General features: G+C 34.7%; 1 protein-coding gene across 3 annotated transcripts in view; it reads right to left on the bottom strand.

Annotated features, from left to right (window-relative positions):
- Nucleotides 1-2,059: 2,059 nt before the first annotated feature.
- Nucleotides 2,060-22,452, bottom strand: part of CEPT1 (choline/ethanolamine phosphotransferase 1) — a 36,420-nt gene continuing 16,027 nt past the window's right edge. For 2 of the 3 annotated variants that reach the window (XM_068540473.1, XM_068540472.1), the window contains exons 5-9: nucleotides 11,137-11,221; nucleotides 4,681-4,812; nucleotides 4,038-4,196; nucleotides 3,429-3,554; nucleotides 2,060-2,832 (exon numbers count right to left, since the gene is read on the bottom strand). In XM_068540473.1, coding sequence (XP_068396574.1) covers nucleotides 2,713-2,832; nucleotides 3,429-3,554; nucleotides 4,038-4,196; nucleotides 4,681-4,812; nucleotides 11,137-11,221 — 622 coding nt within the window. In that variant the 3' untranslated portion in view covers nucleotides 2,060-2,712. Of the gene's footprint in view, nucleotides 2,833-3,428; nucleotides 3,555-4,037; nucleotides 4,197-4,680; nucleotides 4,813-11,136; nucleotides 11,222-17,978; nucleotides 18,064-22,452 lie in introns of all 3 variants that reach the window. The other variant, XM_068540474.1, reaches the window with a different exon arrangement.

Here is a 22,452-nt window from a genome sequence, read left to right as displayed (position 1 = left end):
TGGGAGGACAGGCTGCTAGCCAGAGTGAAGCATTGCAGTCAAGTAACTTGAGGGTAGGAATTTCAGTTGACAGAAGCCAGTGAAGAACACTACATTGTTTCTATCAATAGGCCTGCCTGCCCATCACTTCCAGTTTGGAACTTTCCATTTTAGACATCCTACTTCCAACTTCAATATTTTGAGAAGCCCAGTTCAACTCTTTAGCTAAAGGTAGAGGGATCCCCGCGCATTGACGTTTTTTCTCTTTGAGAAAAGAGAATCAAAATCTTAGAAGTTGAAACAAGTTTAGTAGTCACCGGGTCCATCTTCCCTGTGTATCTCGACGGACGGTTTCTGTTTAAACACTGTAAGGGATGGGAAACTTTTAGAAGCATCTTGTTTTTCAAAAATTCCATCTTTTTAACGTGTGTATGTGTGGCTCTCAGAGGCCCCTGCATTCTGTTCAAAGAACACAAATGTTGTTAGAGGGTGGGATGGGGACTAAGGTTACCAAATTGAAGTTAAAGCCAATATAATTTTATTTTAGGGTCACAGAGACCTACTGCAGGTGGCACATGTTCTACCGTCCACACGCCACCCCTAACTATGCTGCTACTCTTCACAGCTTCCAAGAGTTATTGCACCTTTTTAGGTAGTTTATGGCAGTGGTTCCTAAGCCTAGTTGTAACTCAAAAGGTTTAACAAGGACTGGAATCCTGGGGAGCTTATGAAAATATGAGGCCCCATCTCAAACCTACCAAATATCTCTAGAGATAGGACCTGGGAACCTGTATTTTTTAAAATTCTTCAGATGATTTTGATACCTGGTTAGGTATCAAAATCATATATAATATGATCACAAGAAGAATTAGGACCAGCTGAGGTTTACTATAAACGTACCCTTGATATGATGCGGATGGTTATCGAGAGCTGAAGGAAACACACGCCAAATACCTGAACGTCTTCCAGACTTCCTTTACGCTGAAAAAGATTCTAGAATCTCAGTTTGTAGCTTCAGCCCACTAAAACCTAGTGTGGTGTAGGAGAGAACAATGGATTAGGATTCAGAAGATCTGGATTCTAGTCCCCATTTGGAAGAGGAGTAACTGTTGTGACACTGGTATGCCATTTAGCTTCTCCAGACCTCAATTTCCACTGTAGGTAATTAACATTTGCTCTATCTAATTTAATAAGACAATGACGTAACTTTAATTACCCCTCCTTCTTCTTCCTTTGTCCTAGCTTGCAACATCTGATCCGCCCTAGCATTTTCCTGTATGTACTTCTCTACCCCAGATGCTGGAGAAGTTGCTAGCAAGCAAAGGCAGTGAGAAACTTCCCCTTCCTGCTACATTCTAGCAAAGAAATGAAAGGTTTCACAGTCATTGCTAATCAAGATTACATGGAATTGATGAAATCATTAAAAGTGTAAGGAAGAGTTCTGGTTGCCAGGCAAGGCAGCACAGCTATTGTGTATCCATGTTTACGGAAACAGGATATAAATAAAAATCAATAATAAGATACCTCATTTTAGTCAATAGCTTAAACCTTTCCGCTTGTCTCCCTCTTCATTCAAGCAACTGAACTATATACAATGGAAACAGATCTGGTTTATAGTTACTGAGGACACCTGGTTTTCATTTCAAACTGTTGTACAGATACTGAGTAGCCAGAAAAGGAAAGTGCAAATTTTCAGTAATTGCCTAGAGAGGCCCAAGCCTCTCTAATTAAAAATCTGGGGGAAGGGTTTGAGATTCCTAGACCAGGTGACTATTAAACCCCTTTGGACTTTTAAGATTATGATTCTGTTTTCTCAAAGGGAAAAAAAGATTTATAATCTCACGGGTGACAACCACAACCAAAAAAATCTACCAAGAGGGAAAATGAACATAGCACTCCTGTGTTTTAAGTTAAACAGTTTTATGCAAAATAGAAAGGTCACAGGACACATAATGATGATGTAGCTGACTGAATTTCCTCATTTATTAAAGAATAGAAATAAATTTTGCTTAAAAATTTTAAAAACGACATTAAAACTTAGTTTATCTTTCCACTGAATAAAACTGAGAAGAAGACTGGCTTTCAGATCATATATTTATTTAAAAAAATAAAACGGATCGACAAAGTTACCACATTATTATGCATGCTAACAGGATTTCCCAAGCCCATGAGATACCATTTCTTGAGCAATAAAAAAAATGACTTCCTCAATAATGTAAAGATAGGAAACCTTTCAATCCAAATTCAAGATCTTTATCACTAGGTTCCACCTCACAAGATATATCTGTGCCACAAGCTGAGCTCCTCAGTAAAGAAAGCTTGAGAAGATACTAAACAAGGACATCACTAAAAGATGATGATTTGTTAAAATTATAAAGCAACCATCTTTTGGCCTGCAAATATTCTACATTAGAAATCTCCACCACTGGGGATCTGCTCCCCATGACAATTTTACTATGAATCCAGGATAATTACAAACACATGGCATTTTTTTTCTTGCATGCTTTCTTGGGCCAACCCTGTTTGACAACATGTACAATTTACGGGATGGAACTTGAAATTCCCATTCTCACACAGGGATAGTTAAGGAGTGTTACCAATAACAAAGAATAAAAGTTATATATAACATTGGTTATTATAAATTATATTTGTTCTTAATCACCCCATTCTCCTTAATATGTTCAGATTCTTTCGGGCAGAAAACATGAGTTTCCTATAACATCAATTACATCATTAATGATGATTAGAATGAGCTGTAGAGACCTTGATTCTGAAGACATGTATGTGCAGGTGAGACGCAATCTGATTGCAAACACTGACACAGTAGCGAATCAAATCAAAGAAAGAGAAGACCTAAAAAAAAAAAAGAGAGAGGTACTATTAGATTCTCAGGAGTCTACTTAGGCCATCCCTAAGATTCCTGAAAGCCAAGAGGAGAGGCTTCTTTCTTCTCTTCTTTTGAAATTCACCTTCAATTCCATAAAATTTAATAACTCAATTTCCTCAAAGATTTTTCCTTTACACCAAGGAGCAACAAACTCAGTATTTTAGGCTTTGTGGACCATATTCTCTTTGTCACAACTACTCAACTCTGCCAATGTAGCATGAAAGCAGCCACAGACAATACATAAATGAATGGCCATGACTGTGTTCCGATAAAACTATTTACAAAAACTGGCCATTGGCCCACAGGCTGTAGTCTGCCAACTCCTGCTTTACAGTTAGAAATATGGAATTTATGAGCCAGGATGTAGGCAGGACTAGTAAGAGTAATACAAAAAAATGACTCAGAGATGAAGCCACGAGGAACTCCCACGGAGTCCCATAAATGTGGTTTTCTAGTATTCTAAATCATTACAATTATATGATCTATCTCTCAGGACTGGCCCACTGAAACAAGAAAACAAGTAACCTCCAAATCATGAAATAGAACACGGTACAAAACTTACCAGGGCTATCCAAAGTACAATATATTCATCAATAAAGCTGTTAAAATATTGGTCCAGAAACAAAAGTGCTGGACCTATGAATGCTGTGTCATGCAAATGCATTTCACTTTTAGTCATGTGTGCCACCTATGAATAAAGAGAATCGGTGATGTAGGCAGGCATTTTCATATTAAAGCAATTGTGAGCTACATAGTAAATCAGTATTGTGATCAAATATCAAGTTTCAAGAATTCTTTAGCAATATCTGTTGAATTTTCAAAACTAAAACAACACTAAGTGGGTGTGAAAGCTATACACTGAAGGTATATACCATGCCAACTAAGTCCCCCTAAATATGCTTTTCACAAGGAGCCTTAACTTGAGCGTACAGAATGAGAATGAAGAATGTGGATAGAAAGAAGAGTTGTAGAGGTTTAAGGAGCTTCTGGTAATCTCAAATTGCAGCTTCACATAAGAGTAAAAATGGCTCCCATACTGATGTCAAGAGATTTTGATTAGAAGACAGCAAACTCTAGAACTGCTTAGGAAGTTATGAAATGAAAACTATGGCCATAAAACCAAAATAAGATGAAAGTTACAAAGAAAACAGACAAAAACTCTGGTGCTTACCACAAGCTTATTGGTGATTTTGGCAGATACAAAACCAAATGTCAATATATAAAGACAGGGATGCTTTTCAAAGAGCTGAACTGCTGATTTCTTGTAGATCATTGCAGCTAATGTAATTACTGATCCAATATGGAGAAAAGGAGAAAGGACACTTGTTCCCTGTACAGAGTAAAGAGAAGTGAGGAGTTAGTGGTATTCTATACCGATTTGCTTGATGGAAGACAGATCAACTTGAACTTCTAAGAACCTCACGGTGTCTGAGAGCCAGCAGTTTTTATAACTGAATACCAGAACAGCTAAGGAAAAGCAGCTGCATGGATTAGTTAGGCACAAACTGAGGATTTTACTTAAGAGGCCAGACATTTTACAAAGCAGATCGCACTTAAAAAAAAATATATATATATATATATGTGTGTATAAAAGTGTGTGTCTGCATGCACAAAAAATATGCAAATATAAGCATATAAATGTATACATGTGTAAATAAAACTGAGAAGTTTCAGGGTTTTTTTTCTTTAAGACTAAGTGGAAACTCTCAATTAACAATGATTTTAATTAATTCAAATAACAATTCAAATGAAAAACAAAGCGACTACAAAACTAAGTCCTAGCACAATCATTGGAAATCTTAAGAAATACTTACTGCTATCGTTGATCCATTTTTTCCAACACCACCTGTGAAGATTACACGGAAGTAATTTGTACAGGAAAATATGGTCCCTGCTACAGTACAAAGCGCAGGAAAAATTTTCATTTGAATATTCAGCACTGGAATCTTTAATGGGTAGAGAGAGAAAACAATTAATATATATATAAATCAAAATAAGAAAACAAAGCAAACATTTGATTCATATTCTGATATATTCTCCATTCCTTCTAGTTTAGTAAATACTTAAATTGATGGAAGTTTCCCTAACCTTTCCATTATAAACAATATAAAAAGTCTCAAGAAATGAAAGACTACATAAAAATTAATCTGACTTCTGATACCAACTTTAAAAAAAATAACTGATCCAACTTTATTAGCTCGTGCCATAGCTAAATGAAGTTCACCTAATGCATCCCAGAAATCTGGCAATAATGAACCAGGCTATCTTCTGGCCTTTTAATAAAAGAAGTGTACTTTTCCTTTATCTTTGTGCATTTTTTGAACTCTACTGCTAAATCTGTAATTCGTTACTAATTGTTATGAGAGACAACATAGAGCATAAAGGACTAGAAATATTTGCAACTAGATTTAAAAAATCTGCAAACTAGAGAATTCCCAATTCCAAACTGTTAGAATACAGGCAGCTAGTAAAAGTAGAGAGCAACTAAGAAGGCATTCATATTCAAGGAGCTTCTGTAATCTCAAATTGTAGCTTCACATAAGAGTAAAAACAGCTCCCATGTTGATGTCAAGAGATTCTGGTTGGAGCAGAGCAAACTCAGGGACAGGACGAAAAATATGTGAAGCACACCCAAGCAGGTACAGCTCTATAATTGTGAATCCAAAACTTTAACATATAAGTTTTACTTTTCAGAAGAAGTAAACAATAAATTTTTACAGTATACTGAAAATATGAATTGATTTACCTAAAGTAAGGGGGGCTGAGTGCATTGAGATCATGTATCTAACCTTGTGAACACAGTATACCTCATTTAAAATGAAATACACTTGTATAATACTAAATCTTAAAAATCATTTAAGATTTTCTTTCTTTTTGCACATCTCTTTTTAGCTTTTCTGAAGTCTCCAGTTTTGTCCAATATGGACTGAAAAGAAAGGAACAGTAAAATGATATACTCTATTAAGTGAAACAAATGACTCTAGGAATAAGATTCCATAAGCCCACAGTAGTTTAATAGGCAATGAGTTCTTACAATGAAGACATTTTAATCAGGGCTGTCTACACGTTTTAGGGATGCCATCTGCTTACACTTTTAAAATCAAATAAGAATGTGACACTTCCTATCTTTTGTATGTATAAAACCCCAGTAAAATTGATAGATATAAAATTTAATGTTTAGCTACTCTATTTCTTTAAAACTCTCAAGAACTCAGTTTATTTACACAACTCTATGACCTCTTGCAAAACTGCAGTCTAAAAAAAAAGGGAAATCAACTATTCAAATTTCAAGTTGTACTGTGGCAGTGTTTAATTTTCTAAAATGAAATAGGTCAACTTAAAAATTAAGCCCAGAACTTCACGGAGCATCTTAAATTGTCGCCTTCCTTCTCTAAGTGATCTCCAAACCCTACAGTCCAAATTCAAAGCTTGTTTTCAATAAAGGAGAAAATCAACACCATGGTTGCTTTGAACTCCAAGAGATTTTTTTGCTCCAGTTCAGAAAACTAAGGATATTACAATCTAAGTCTGATGCACCTGGCTAAAATTCAATATTCTGTCTAGTTTCCTTTTCCCTCCAAAGACAAAGGACCTGTCTGGCAAAGGAGGAAATACTACACTCACTTAGATTTCAAAAGAAGCGAAGCATTAATCCATTACAGGGGCATGCCTGTATCAAGGCCAGGGCACTAAACGAGTGCCAACTCTAGTGTAGCAGTAATCTGTGCCACAATTGAACTGCATTGCATCACAACTGTATTTAAAATTTGGTGAAAATGCTTTAGGATCATGGAAATTTTTGCTCTCTGAAAGAACAAAGGATAAACAGCAACATTACAAAAGCCAGGCAAATATTTGTAAATGGCTTGGACCACAAACCAAGTAAGCAAGCTATAGACGTAGGGGCAAAATATCATAAACATTCTTAGGGCCCTCTTCACTTCTGTCATATATGATAGCTACATACACCAAAACATAAGCTCCTGAATGTAGGTTTATGTTTGAATTGATTTTTATATTCTCTCTAGAACCCTGGATATTGTAGGTGCTCAGTATAAACTTATCAAATAGATTAAGATGTTCTCCCTTTCTCTCTCTACGTAGAATGTCTTTTTTGAAATACTATGAAGACACACCTTGCCCCCACATTAAGAAGGAAAAAGGAAGTTAGCTACAAGAAAATCTGAGGCAACGTGAAGGGAAAGCGGAAGTCAGAGGAACCCCAAGTCTCACCAGGTGATCACTTAAAAATCAGCACTGACTCAATCACTTTTAAAAAGTATTAGAAGTATTGCCATTTTCACCTCACACTCAAGATCAAGGAGGGTGGACACATTGTCCTTCCCAATCTTTCTCTTTCTGTCCTCATCCTCCTGGAACATATCCAGGGTGATCAAAGTGCATCCACTCTACAGAAACAGCCAGAAAGCTGTACTAAAAACGCTTTTATCTCAGGCCTACCCAGAATGTCGACAGTCTTTGAGACTGGGAAGAATAAGAACTCCCTTGGGTCATGGTGTCTGCTCTACAGCTAGGGTAAAATCCTCTGGATTCATGTCATAAAATTATGTAGCCAAATAATATCAATCTAATGTAGTTCATTTTTCAGAGATTAAAAAAAATCTTAAATTCTCAGGTGTACCAGATTAAATGGACACAGGTTTTGGTTTAATCGTTTGGATTAATGCAGAGTATCAGTTACTAAGCTGTTAGACTAGTTTTCTTATGAGCATAATAAAATATTCTTACAGGCTTTGTAAATTTCAGCAGAAACAGAAAGTATCATTTTGAGATTAGATACTTCCTTCCAAAGAATGTGGGAATGCCTGTTTATAATGTCTGATTTAGTTAAGTATAAAGCCACTACTTAAGTCTTTTAGTTTAAGAATGAGATACAAATAAATTACACTATATAGCAAGTCTTCAGTTCTACCTAATGAATTCTGAAACTTCACCTGTAGTAACACCCACCATTTGCCTTAACTGGATTCCAGAAGGTGTCTCCTGGTTTAATACACGTTTAATCAACTACTACTTTTCTTTTTTTTAATTTTTATCTTTGGCTGCATTGGGTCTTTGTTGCTGCACGTGGGCTTTCTCTAGTTGTGGTGAGCGGGGGCTACTCTTTGTTGTGGTGTGTGGGCTTCTCATTGCGGTGGCTTCTCTTGTTGTGGACCATAGGCTCTAGGCACGCTGGCTTCAGTAGTTGCAGCACATGGGCCCTAGAACACGTGGGCTTCAGTTGTTGCAGCACACGGGCTCAGTAGTTGTGGCTTGCGGGCTCTAGAGCGCAAGCTCAGTAGTTACGGTGCACGGGCTTAGTTGCTCCGTGGCATGTGGGATCTTCCCGGACCAGGGATCAAACCTGTGTCCCCTGCATTGGCAGGTGGATTCTTAACCACTGCACCACCAGGGAAGTCCTCAGCTACTACTTTTAAAAGAATCAAATGTCAGTGAAAGTAACTGTGAGGGGATTTTATGGGTCCCTTCCAAAGTGATGACATTCTTTTTTTAAAGAGTTATATATATGATAGAAGATAGTTTCAAGACATCCCAAAAGGATATATTCTTTTAGGGAAGCAATACCCAAAAACGTCTTGTTTTTTGCAATGTGCAAACCATATACTAACTTTTGTGCATGAAAATAATTTCTTTCCGTAAAAAATGGGGGGGGAACCCCAAAACACAAACCATGCACGCACAAAAAACCCAACCAACCAAAACCAACAAAAACTAACTACAACCTTTGGTAAAAAAACATCTCTTTGAATTAAAAAAAAAAAAAAAAAAAAAAAAGCAAGAAATGGGTAATCAATAAGCAGTAGATAGAAATCACTTACCTTTGCAAAACAGCTGATTTTCTAAAATCAGCTTTAAGAAGACATTTGTACTGTTTTTGTTTGTTTTTACTATAAAGCTGCTTTCTTAAATTTATCAGTAGAAGTCTTTTAATGAGGATTTGGAAGGCAATTTCCATTTTATGGCCTCAACCTCAAAAGAGATAAAAATTTCACAGCTGGGCCCTAGATAAATATCTTCTCTCCATTTTGGCACACAAATAAATCAGAGCACTGCATGTAGTAGTCTTTCCTGAACTAACACAATGCAATTCAAAACAGCATATTCAGCAATGAGCCCACAGGGCCAAGAATAAAGAAAAAAAGAAATACAGTGGTTTGAAGTCAATTATGGGAATCTGTACTGAAATCTGCTCAAAGAACCCAGAGTATTTCTCTAAGCCTCCAAATATCACCAGAGAAGTCAAGTCCTTTCCTTTTATTTTAATGATGGTAACAGTAGAACCAATGATGCTAATAATAAGACAGTGGCCCGTGAATCTCTTTCCCTACTGCAACCTCCATTTCAGTCTTGGATCTGAGAGTTCCTCAGATTACTTTTTTAAAACATATAATAAAAAAGAATGATTATAATATCTTAACTGCCAATAAAGATAGGACAAAATATTTGATCCTTTTAAAAGAAAAAAAAATTACATCTGTTATGTACATGTATAGATTGTGTGTATAAATCCTAATAAAGAAAGGTGACAAGTTTACCTGAAGCAAATTTACTACCAGGCACCACCTAAAAATTATGGATATGTGTATAGCCTGCATGAATACATAACTGCACTGAAAACAATGCTTTCTGTACCTCCATACTTATACAGATAATTAGGGATATATACCTGATGCTGACTTGATTTTGGATGATTAAGCCAGAAATCCCATTTTTTTTGTTACTGATATGCTGAAACACTAAAGGTAATTTATATGTGTGTAAGATATGCAAAATAATTTTGGAGGGGGAGAGATTTTGGTATAAAACACAAAGCCTATGAAAATAATAATCAATATAGTGAAGAAATTTTAAAAAAATTAAGTGGGAGGTAGGTTTTAGGCTTTATTACCTAGTTTCAGGAAAAGAAAATCTTTTCTTTCCTTCTTCTACAGCCGAATTGTTTAAAACTATTAACTATTTAATAGTTTTATAGCTATTTATAACTGTTAACTATTTAACCTACACAAGAGCAAAAGTAATAACATTCTAGTGAAATCCGAGATCTATAGATACATATGTATACAGTGTGTATGTATCTATAGACCTCAGATTTCACTAGAGACAGTATTGACTTTTGAGACTAATGTGTAAAAAAAGATGTGATTTTGAATGATATTATGTACATGAATGAACAGTTTCAGAATTCTCCTGGTTGACTATGGATTATCTTTATTCCTTCATCTTCTCCCTCCTCACAACGCTATCCTCCCAACAAAAGGCATTAAACAATTTCTGGTAATAGATACTTCGGGAAGCATGTTAATTACACTTCCTTAAGTATCTAATTTACCATCATAAAGTGAGCTAGGTAAGGGAAAAATCTTGCTCAGTAAATTTCCCTTATACTTTAAAATTAATCTGATTTTTAAGAACTGTGTTTGTTTAGGAGTAGCAAACATGCCAACTGTAAGAGCAGCAACAACTTCTATTGAGGGCTCATTATTTGATAGCCACTGGTCTGAGTGCTTTACACGTACTCATTTAATACACAAAATAACCTTATAAGACAGGTACTATTATCGTCTTCATTTTACAGAGAAGAAAACTAAACCACAAGGGTTGAATAACAGATCAAGTTCATACAGTAGGCAGTGGAGCCAGGATCAAACTGAGGCAGTCTGGTTCCTGAGACTGTGTTCTTGGCCCCCGTATTATATATATTATATTCGCTCTTTCAGAAGTTTGTGGAAAAGAACTTGTGTTTGTAGGGGTGACTGTATTTCAAGTCAAGTTGAAAATCAAGGTCCTGGCTTGTGAAAACAATCCTAAGGCACTGATTTCAATAAGCACTTACTCTGTTCTGGGGCCAGAGTTAATTTACTACCAAAATTTGTTATTCAGCTTTAAGCATGTAACGGAGAAACTAGTAGACTCGTGTAGCTCAGAAAGAGAATAAAAGATTTGGTTTAATCTTGTCGTTGGTTAACTTGATACACTACCTGCTGTTTCCTCAGCTGTAAAATAGGATGACACATTCTGATAGCCTTCAAAAATAACCCTGAAATGGACCTACTGTACAACATAACTCCAAGTGGTAAAATTCACTATGCCCTAAAGAAAAGTTTGTGTCCTATCATTGCTGTGACTTTTTGTTTTCAGAAAGAATAAAATACTTTTACATATCATCCTTTAACTGGATTATACTATATTAGAAGAACACAAGCAAAAGACAACATGCATTACATGGGATACACAATGTGCAGAGTTACCATAGATTGCCAAAAAGGTGGTCCTCCAATCACTGCCAGCAAATGCATGATTATTATGAAGATTTGCACTTCAGTCACATCAATTCTGATTAGGTACAAAAAATCCAAAAAAGCAGAATTACTCAAAACAATTTCAAGTGAATTACTTGCAAGCTTAGCAGCATTCCTCTATCATGCACAATGGAAAAAAATCTCAAATATTGAGGAAAGGGGAAAAGGAGGTGTCAAAAATTTGTTATGAGCAAAATCAAATAAAATCCAGAGTGTTTTAATTTAATGTGATGAATTTCACAGAGCAATAAAAACCCCTCCTTTCTAAAGAAAATTTCTGACTCATTGAAGTTGGGCTGAAACTACAGCTTAACCTTTCTCACCAAAAAAAAAAAAAAAAAAAAAAGAAAAGAAAAGAAAAAAAAGTGTGTGTGTATTACATTTTGAATGTCAAGCAGAGGATTGCACTGTACTGCTATATAATATGAGATCTTGAAATAAGTGCTTTGTAGTATCAAATGGAAGAAGTGGTGAGCTTTTACTAAAGTAACATAAATCTCTGATACCTTGGCAAAACTTACTGCCCTTTAGATATATTCATTTAATGCCTTCCATGATATGGGTGTGAAAAAAAAATTCACCCAATTCTCAATCAAATTCTTATGCTTATTAGGTCAACTACTCTTAAGACGTCTGGAAAGAAGATACTGAAAGCAGCCAAGAATTAGCTTTGAGGTTGCTGAAAATGATCTTACAGTCAAGAAGAGACGAACCTGGTACAAAAACAGGGCAGTAGAAATTAGAAGCCTGAAAGTCTGAAAAAAGAGTAAGGGCATATTCTGAAGACTGAGGAGCAAAGCAAAAACTGGTGTTCCTTTCCCTGTGTAAACTAGCACTTTTTATAATCTTGAGATTGTCATTCTCAGATTACTGGATCCAAATGCCTTTTAATTTTACTGATTTACCCTACAGATATGCTTGCACAAAATGTCTGTACAAGGTTATTTATTACAGCATTATTAATAGTTGCAAAACTTTAAAAATATCTCTCAATGAGGGAGTAGTTATAGAAATTATGGTACTTCCGTACAATCAACTATTGGGTAGCTTTTAAAAAAAGAGTGGGGTAGCTCTCTAGTGGTGACATGGAAAAATATCAAAGTTATATTAGGTGAAGAAAAATGCTGCAGAATGTGTATATGAACTTTTTGCGTAAAAAAAGAAGAAAAATAATATTACATTTTAATTTTTGCCGATAATTACATAACAAATTTCTGGAAAGATACATTACAAACTAAGAACAGTGGGTACCTATTGGAGAGGACAGTGTGGGAACTGGACAGCTGGAGATGAGGATGAGAAGGAGACTATTCACTGCATACCTTTTTTATAATGTTAGTTTTTAAGCAAAGTGAATAATTTATCTATTAAGAAGGTAAACTTAAAAAAAAAGTCAATCTAAGAAAACTGATAGCAACAACAGCAAGGGGGTTCAAATCCCAGAGCAGAATAGAGACCCCATTTCTAAAATTGATACTTCAAGCAGACAATCTATCATGTGAGCTTAAGATATGTAAGTTTTATGCTCATAATAAATAACCAGATTGAAACCAGTCTCTCACAACTAAAAAAAATTATCTTTGATTGCTCAAGAATGCTTTTTAAATAGAAGCATATTAAGCTGCAAACATATAGTGATGTAGTTATCTTGATATACACATTTATTGAAAAAAAAATGGACTGAATTAGGCTAAAAAGAATCTGTAGAGCTGACCTGGTGAGTGATGTTGCCAATAAGGGGAATTACACTCAGTAGCAGACTCAGGAGACTAAGCAGGTGTCAAAGATGATCGACTCTGTCTTGGGTGGAGGAGGGTAGACATCTTACAACATTTTGCTGGATATGTGAAGTAGCCTTTTGGGAGGGGAAGGGCCAGAAGTATAGAATTACAAAATAAAAATGGAGGGAACCTCATGCAATTAATCTTTGTACCTTGGATGAATGTAAGTAAAAGAGATTAGGAAACATGAAAGATCTTTACAAAGCCCAAATTGGGATTCCTGGGAAATTTTTATGGATTAGCCTGTTTGGAAATTTTGGAAGACAGAATTCTGTAAACCGTTCAGATACTATCACTGAATTTAGATCAACAATGTCTTAATGTTAGGAGGGAGAGCCAGGGAAAACTTACTTACCAGTTGGTAATTAGTTAAGAACATTTTTTCCTGTGTGATTATCTGATTTAGCGGAATACTCTGTACTCCAGGATAAAGCCCTCCTGCTCTGAATCATGAGAATTGCCTATCACCACTTCTGGATGTGTGGCTCTAATCTTGACTGTCAATGAAAAAACATGCAGTGTGAGGCCATCCCCAAAGAGAGAAACTAAGCAAGCTAAGTGGGACAGGTGGCAGAAATGATTAACAGTGAACAAGAGTTAATGATTCTGTTTAGAAGAGAAGTGGATACCTGACAGTCCATTTTTCCACCCTTCCACTAAGAAGTCTCTCAATATGGGTTGAATTTACTATAACACATATTAGGAGGGGGCTCATTTTACGCTTTTTGGCTATGCAGGAAAGACATAATTATCTAGAGGGAGAATATTATATAAGGCAGGAATTTGGCATTTCTGTAGTCACTTGTTATTTTCAAAATAATAACATGGGTGATAATATTTCCAAGTGTTGGAACTATTTCTCTAAAACAAAAACAAACAAAAAAATCAACCTCCACAACTACACCAAAAATAAGCCCTTCAAGGGACAAGGGCTATGTGGTAGAAAACCACCTAAAACACCAGAGTGACTTTTTAAAAAAGACATGGGAAAACAAATCTCTTAACTATAGCATTAGATTTTCACAGCCTAATAGTTTCAGAGGGGGGAAATTAGACGATAATAAACATAATTGTCTATAACCATGAAAGTATTTAAATATCTTGACTGGTATTGCTTAAATAATTTCTTATTTCTACTTTATTTTAGTATAGGTTTTGTCAAAGGACAAAAAGAACTTCCCCAACTGCTGTGTTTAATCCATGAGTACTCTGGTCAGAACACACTTGAATTACTACAACAAGCCAGCAACAAGCAACCCATTCTGATGGCTGTCACAGAAGAAAGATGGAGAAAAGCAAACCAGTTGTGGAGATTGAGCTCTCCCATTTTTCTGACAGGGAAGCCGTAAGTGTGGCAGTCCATAGTGAAAATAACCTTCAACACTCATAACAAATCCCTTGGGCCCATCACTCTTTACAACATCCTAATGGTCAACTGATTAAGAGGTAAAGATATCAAGGCGTCCTAAATAAATATGAGTAATTTTAACTTCTGAACAAGAAATAGAAGCTTTCTAGTTGGAGTGAGGATCCTAGGGAGGCTTCATCACCAGAGAAAGACAGCTTAAAAAGTTCCCTGATCAGGACAGTTATTACATGAGAAGTATAGCTTTTAAAAGTGATTAAGGGGTGTAACAACTCCAAACCATCTAAGTTAGCTAACTATAAAGAAAATTTCTATTTTGAATGTCTCATTTTTATTTCTTAGTGTTCAGAGAGATTCCTAACAAATGCATTTGGTTTGAATTCCAACAAGACTCAGCATTAACTGAGGAATGTGAAGGGATTTCACTGACATTCTGTGAGCGTTGATAAGCATGTTAATCGTCATTTCCTAGCATTTTTAATATCAGAAATAAGACAATTTAATCTAGTTTTCATCTACATATGGCACATGCATTTCAAAGATATACTTGCAGTTAATTTGGAAACATAATTTTTTAAATTAAACTATACATAATAAATATAATTTCGTTGTAACTGGGTTGGCTACTAGCTTGGTTTTAACAGAGAATACGCACTAGGGCTAGATTCGCAATGTCACAGAAATTCTGATTTGTACAACTTGACTTGTTAGCTACTATTTTAAAAGAAGCATTTTGCTTAGGAAGTCATTGAAGGGGGCTGGAGTCCTAGTCAAGGATTAGATTGCTGTTAACTACAGATTTGCAATTATTTGTAAATGGATCTGATGTTCTAGGGAACTTATACATAAGCAGAATATGGCACTCATTATATATTTTACCAGGGTGGGTGAAGTACTGGTAGACTGGAATGAAGATTGACCTAGAAATTCAACATACTGCCTTCCAATATTTTACTTCCTACCCTTCATAAGGGGCAAACTGGGCATGACAAGCTTAATGTTAATAACATTAACCATACAGCTGAGTGACAACTATGAGTATTTTAAAGTCAAGTGTTATATACAGAGGAAGTCTAAGCATCTATTTTTGAGATAAGCTGAATTATTTAAAACAGTGTTATCTACCACGAGTGACTATACAGATCTTTAGACTATCTGAGAAGACTAAAACAAAACAACAACCCACCCAGTGACTTTGAATAAGAGAAAAATAGGCAAAAGCTAGAATAGAACAAGTCCTCTAAGAGGAACTAAAGTTTAGGTCTCAAATTTAAGGGGGCAGCCTATCCTTATCACCTTTGGAAACAGAAAAATTAGGAAACAGTCCTCTCACCTCATTTAGTAATAATCTCAGAGTTAAATAAAGGGATCATGGACATATTCTTCCTCTCAAAATAGCACAATCAATTTTGAAAGAAATCTGGAAATTATTGGGAATTACTAACACAGGTCTTAAAATATAATAATAATGATTATAAACACTATGACAAGCACTGTAGTCAGCACATAACATGTTTTACTCTTTTAATCTTTACAACTATCTTAGGAGGTAGGAAATATTACCACCATTTTATAGATGAGGAAATCTGGTCAGATAGGGTAAGTGACTTTTCAAAGGTTACAGAAATGATAAGTGGCAGAGCCTTGAAAGGAATTAGTGTTGTTCCTACGCAGTGCTAAAACTCTTCTAATTTTTAATCTGCTAATCAACTGGGACAAACATTTGTCATACGTTTTTAACTTGTTATCACTAAGATGTCTGTATGTTTCAGGATGAAGGTTCTTGCATTCTAACACAGTTTTCCCTAAAATGGCAGAATACCACAGGCAATAGCTAACACAGGAAGTTTAGATGCTAATAAATTAAAATAATTTGGAAACAAATGACAAAGAACAACTCTTTCTGAAGCTTATATTTTCCTCTGACTTTGTAAAGAAAAAAGAAAGTACATCTGACAATTTCATTTCAATCACCAAATCAGTTAAAGCAACACACATTAAAAGCAAAGGAAAATCTCTGCAAGTTAGCAACTGATAAAAGTGAAGACAGTATATCTGAAGAAAAAATGTATTTCCAAAACATTTTTCATGATGTTAAAATGCTTTAGTTCTAGAAACATTTTAATAGGAAGTGCTCTATAAACCGAGGGTACTTTGTTATCATAGACAGACAAGCTGAAGGTAAATAAAAGTCAGTATCCTGACTATTAATTTCATTTAGAACATTGGTAGAAAAAAACCTTTTGTAAGTTTAATTAATATTAATAAATGAGCTATCAAAAATTATAAATCTAGACAACTGCAGTGAGCATAAAGCTTCAGGTCTTTAGAGGAAGTACCAGAAACAGGTTAAGGGTAAAGGAGTGCTAAAGAATGACACATCCTGAGCTATGCACATTATTCTACTCTAGGTGGGAATCCCACAAATAATTATGCCAATACATTGTAAATGCAATTGAAAGTGGCTTTAGTTTTGCTCCTAAAACATGCCTATAGTACTTTTTAGTACACTCTGTATTCCAAGTTTATTCGAAAAAATGATGTAGGATATCCCTCACTACTGATTTGTCCCCAAAGCCATCATTACTACCATTGAATAACTGGATTTATAATGCTACAAGATACCTTTCAGAAAGAACTGCTATCAGAGACTCACTATTTCTATCATATTATTGAAGCACGTTTGGGTATGGGGACTCAATGCACAAAACCTAACGCAGCCTTGTATTGATAGAATGATCTGTAATATGAACAGTTCCCCAATACTCCCTAAACTGCAAAATTCTTTAAAAAATCTATTTTTCTTGTAAATAAACCTTTTCATACTAAAGTGTGAAGGATTCTGGAAAATTCCACTGGGAAACCATTTCTTAATAAATCTTTTTAAACTTTCAAAAGTCATAAGGCCAAAATTACAATTCTAATATGAAAGAAAAAAAGATATTATTACTTACTCTCTTAGCATTAATTAAGGAAATAGGTATTTACCAAAACAAAACAGAAAAAGGAGGGTATTCAAAGAATAACTACAGTAACATGAAAAGCTAAGAATACTTAGTTTTTAAAGCACAACTAAGAGAGGAAAATAGTAAACAAAACAAATAGAAGTGAGAATAGCTTCTAACATTAATTTGTTTTTTTTTTTAAACCAAGATCATTTAATAGAAGCAGAAAAACTAGTACCAGGTTTCTTAAAGAATATTAAGAGAATAAACAGAATTTTTCCTACATTACTATAAAGAGTCCTCTCAACTTACCTATCTAAGGAAAACTCTGCTTGCTTTATTTTGTTAAAAATGTAAATACGAAAAAGTTCTGTTTAATGGTGGAAAGGTATTTGTTTCAAAAATATTTCATAGAGCAAAAATGTTACAAGGTACAGTAGGTAAATGGGAGAGAGAATTGTTTTTAGCATCAAATCACCAGAAATATTATATTTCAAAAAATTTTGTTTAATAGGGTGGATTTTTATTGCCCTATTATATATTAAAATTATTTGTTTTCTAATAACCTGTTTGTCTGTGAAATACCACAAGAAGACTTTTGAATTTTTGTTTTTAAATTACTCTGTGCATGACAAAGGTGCTGTCTTTACTGAGTTCATGCCATTGTTCGCTGGACAGCATGAATATTCTAGCAGTTACCGTGAAGTTCCAGAACCAAGGACCCAGGGTTCCTGTGAGAAGCTGGCATATTATAATTATGATCTGGGACTCTGTAACATCGAATCTATGCATAAGGAAACAAACATTTCAAAATAACTTTACTCAGAGCTTTTGCTAAAGAGCCCTACTAAAACAAGGTAGCAAAAATAGATTTAAAATGTAGCATTCTCCTTATAAAGACATCTAAAGATTCAATGAAACAATTTATACAGTACAATTACTATCCTTATGCATACAGGTATACTTCTTACCCAAATCAAAACAGTATAAAAGTTTAAAATTTAAAACTGTAATACACTGAACAAATGACTTATAAATAGGCAGCTGGAAACACTGGAACTAAAAATGCAGTCAATTCTTAATTACCTAGGAATGGTGAATACTACTTGCCAAATAATCACACTGTCTGTGACATAGGTCCCCTCAGTGCCAGAACCTATCCAGACTTCCCTGTGGATAGAAATGCTTCCTAGAAGCCCCAGTGGACAGTCATCTATCTATGTGCTTGAAAAACCGCTAATCATCTTATACACTTCACTTCTCCACACCTCATCCTGCTCCTACCTCTGCTATTTCAGTAAAATTACCACATGGATGTGGAAAGGGCAAGAGGGAAAGTGAAAGTATGACTTCTTTTGATATGGCCAAAGCAAAAATCAAATTGGCCATTTCCTTATCCTGTTTCCTGATAACCTCTAGTCTAAGAATCTTATCCTTTTCCTTTCTCTTCCCTTAATTCCCCATCAGCATTATAACTCTCTACTATACTGGATTAGTTTATTAGTCGTAAAAATAGTTAAAACATCCAATTCAATGGTGACAGAAATAGAGGAGCAGTATAGAACAGGCTTCAAATAAAAACTACATAATCAAAATTAAGAACTGAGGAATGCTAATGAGATAGAAAGAGGTCCATGATTTTACCTGATGATCTGAGAGTTCAAACTACAATCTAGGTTTTATATTAATACAAATGCTGTAGTTGTTTTAGGATATTATCTATAATAATTTGATAAAATTTAAATGGGCAGAGTCCAAATGAATGAATCATTGCTGAGGAAAAAAACAAAACAAAACAGGTAAACTAGAAACTAAAAGGAAAATCTCTGGTATTTAATAATTCATGTGATAAATCTTAAACATTTAAAGATAGGCAGATCCTATACAGGAATTCAGTAGGAAACTTCCTAATTCTTTTATTTTTTATTGAAGTATAGCTGATTTACAATGTTGTGTTAGTTTCTGGTGTGTAGCAAAGTGATTCAGTTAATAAAATATAATATGTATATATTATAATATGTATATATAAAATAATATAATATGTATATATAGTATGTATATGTTATATAACATACTTTACAAATATATAAGTTATATAATATATATTCTTTTTCATATTCTTTTCCATTATGGTTTATTACAGGATATTGAATATAGTTTCCTGTGCTATACAGTAGGACCTTATTGTTTATCTATTTTATATATAGAAAATTTCCTAATTCTTAATCCACAGAAAGTGGATTACGTATTGGGTTGGCCAAAAAGTTCATTCGGGGTTTTCTATACCATCTTACGGAAAAACTCAAACAAACTTTTTGGCCAACCCAATATAACAGACAACAGTTTTTAATTACTTGGAAGTAGGAGGTCTTTGAATACTTATTCTTTAGAGGTTATTTGGATACGAAGATGAACTGCATTTGTCACACTACTAGTAGTAAATACACAGCCTATTAACTTTTTTCAATTAACTACAGAAAAGAAAAAGCCAGACGTTATTTACTTACATAGGAATAAATGTTGGTGGCAGGCTTTTTAGCTAATGTAAATGTGAAACCCTAGATGCATGAATTGAAAAATGTCATAAAATGAAGATACTCCGTCTGCTATAACTATAAATAATAAGCACACTAGAAATAATATCTGTAAAAGTAATAGACTCTCAGAAGGAACCTTAGATATCACGTAATCCAAAACTCTTACGTTACAAATTGGGAAACGAGGCCCACAGAAGTCATGGGCCTTGCCCAAGCTGATATACAGATAATCTGGAGATAACACTTGAGGCAAGACACATTGGCCTGAGTTCAATCTATTATAATTCCTTTCTTTTATTCTCTCCCAAAAAGATAACAAGAGTATTTTTTTTCTGAAACGATAACTTAAGAGTTTTACCTTTCACAGTGTGTAAGATTTTTTAAGACCTATGTTTTACATAAATATAGCCTTATTATAGATTGTTTAGGGTTTCTAAGCATTTAATTTATAAAAATGATTCTATACATACATCTACAAGTTATATATTTAAAACTATCTGGATATAGAGGGTTTAGGTTGTAAGAAATGTGAACTCTTCCATTTAATATAAGCCATATACATTAAAAGAATATTTTACAAACGTTTACAAATGAGCTTCAACTCATAATTCTTCTCTTCTTCCACTAACCCAATCCTTCTATGAAGTTCTAGCCTCTAAGCCCATATCCCTCCCTCAGTTTTTCATATCCAAGCTAGTAAAAATCCTAAAGGTCTAAGCTGGGTCTGGAAGGTCCCCATGAGCAGTACCCATCTCCATCAGCTGTCTACTTACTCATTCCAGAAGCAATGTCAGGACAGAGGTCTGTCTAGCTGCGACAGGTACTGATATTCTCTGTGCAAGGCAGCTTTTAGCAAATCAAGATTTTAGTGATCAGAACAAAGATATAGCTCATAATTTCAGGGAAGAAGTATCCAAATCACATTGGTTTTTTCACAATACCTGACTGTGAATGAAAATTATTTAGTTATGGATAAATTATTATGCCAATTTTTGTGCAAGTACACTTAAAAACTAAAAATAGGGACATTAGGAGACTAAGAAAAACAAACAAAATTTCTTCTTTGGTAAATATACTATTTTATAAGGTTATTAAACATATAACAACTTGGATTTTTTATATATATATTAAAGAAACCTCGTGATTTTTTTGTCACTCGTGTATAAATATCAAAATAAAACAATTAAAATAAAAATGTTTTAAAATAAAATTCCTAAGATGCCTAAGGCTGCTTTCCCCTAAGGAGGAAGAAAAAGCAAGTGATTTTTAAAAATTTCTTTTCTCAAATTATATTTGAGCATTGACCTTTCCTAATTAAATAAATAAAATTTGGACTTTCTCTTCCACACATATAAACTTTACTTCAATATTTAAGCTACTATACATCTGCCTATTATATCTGCTCTTAAAAAAAAATGTGAAATCTAAAATGGCAGTTTTAAAACTACTTTAGAAATATCTATATTATTCCATATGTTTCCATTATATTGGTATTCTGATAAATATTTCCTTAAATGTAAAGCACTCGCAGTATATTTCTATGGAGGTTGTAGCTTGTTTTTAATTGTAAAAATAACTAAATTCGGTGTTGCTTTAATGTGGATGCAAGATTTCAGAAAATTGTATACAGTTTTCCCAAATCAAAACCAATCCCTTAGGGAATTCCTTGGAGGTCCAGCGGTTAAGACTCCATGCTTTCACTGCCAAGGGCACGGGTTCGATCCCTTGTCGGGGAACTAAGATTCTGCAAGCCGCGGCCAATTTTAATAAATAAATAAAGTCAATTTTTAAAAAATCCTTTACAATACAAATATTTAATTTAAATTGAGAAATTAATTCCAACTGGTCTCGATATTTCTAGATATTTTTTCACACCATTACAAGGAAGCACTAGTCTCAGAGGGAGAGTGTGCTCCTAATCTAGTCCCAACTGCCTGATACTCTACTCCTTTGGGTCCTGCATTTTTAGCAGTCTAAGCTCGATAAATCACCCCCCCCCTTTCTTCAGGTGTCTTCAATCTCTTTTCTAAGTCAATTTCTTCTGTATGTTCAAAATTTTCCCATTAAAAATACAAACCCCTTCTTCCTTTGAGCCCATGTTTGCTCCTCTAACTGATGCCTTGCTCCTTCCCATCCCAGCTACACATTTTATAAGTAACCTGTACTAACTGTGTGCTTATTTATTTCGTTCACTTCTGTTCCCTACAGTCTGGCCTCATTTTGAGTCTTGGCAGCACCTAGCACTGTTCTCTTTTGAAATTCATCCCTCTACTGGCTTTTCATTCTGGTATGCCTCCTCCTACTCTGGCTGTTCAATAATTTTCATGGGCTTCTTTCTAGGCTTGCTCTCTATGTTTTCTGCTATTCTCATTCTCTTTGGATGTCTAAAATCCCTCACATACATGTTCTAGATAAAACTATTCCTTTGAATAGGCTCCTCTCCCTGCAGGGCCTTTCTCCACCTTCCAACCAACCACCCAAGGAGGGGAACTGGGAGTCATTCCAGTCTCTGCTCTCTCATTCATTCTCCATAACCAAATACAGACTATGTCCTACAGTTTCTACCTCTTAAGTCTCTCTCCAACCTATCCCTTTCTCTTCGATAGCACTGTCATTGTGCTAGTTCAGATTTCATT

Source organism: Eschrichtius robustus, chromosome 3, assembly GCF_028021215.1.
Source record: "Eschrichtius robustus isolate mEscRob2 chromosome 3, mEscRob2.pri, whole genome shotgun sequence".
Lineage (NCBI taxonomy): Eukaryota > Metazoa > Chordata > Mammalia > Artiodactyla > Eschrichtiidae > Eschrichtius > Eschrichtius robustus.
Note: the sequence above shows the minus strand (reverse complement) of the source record. Positions and strands in the feature narration are given on the sequence as shown.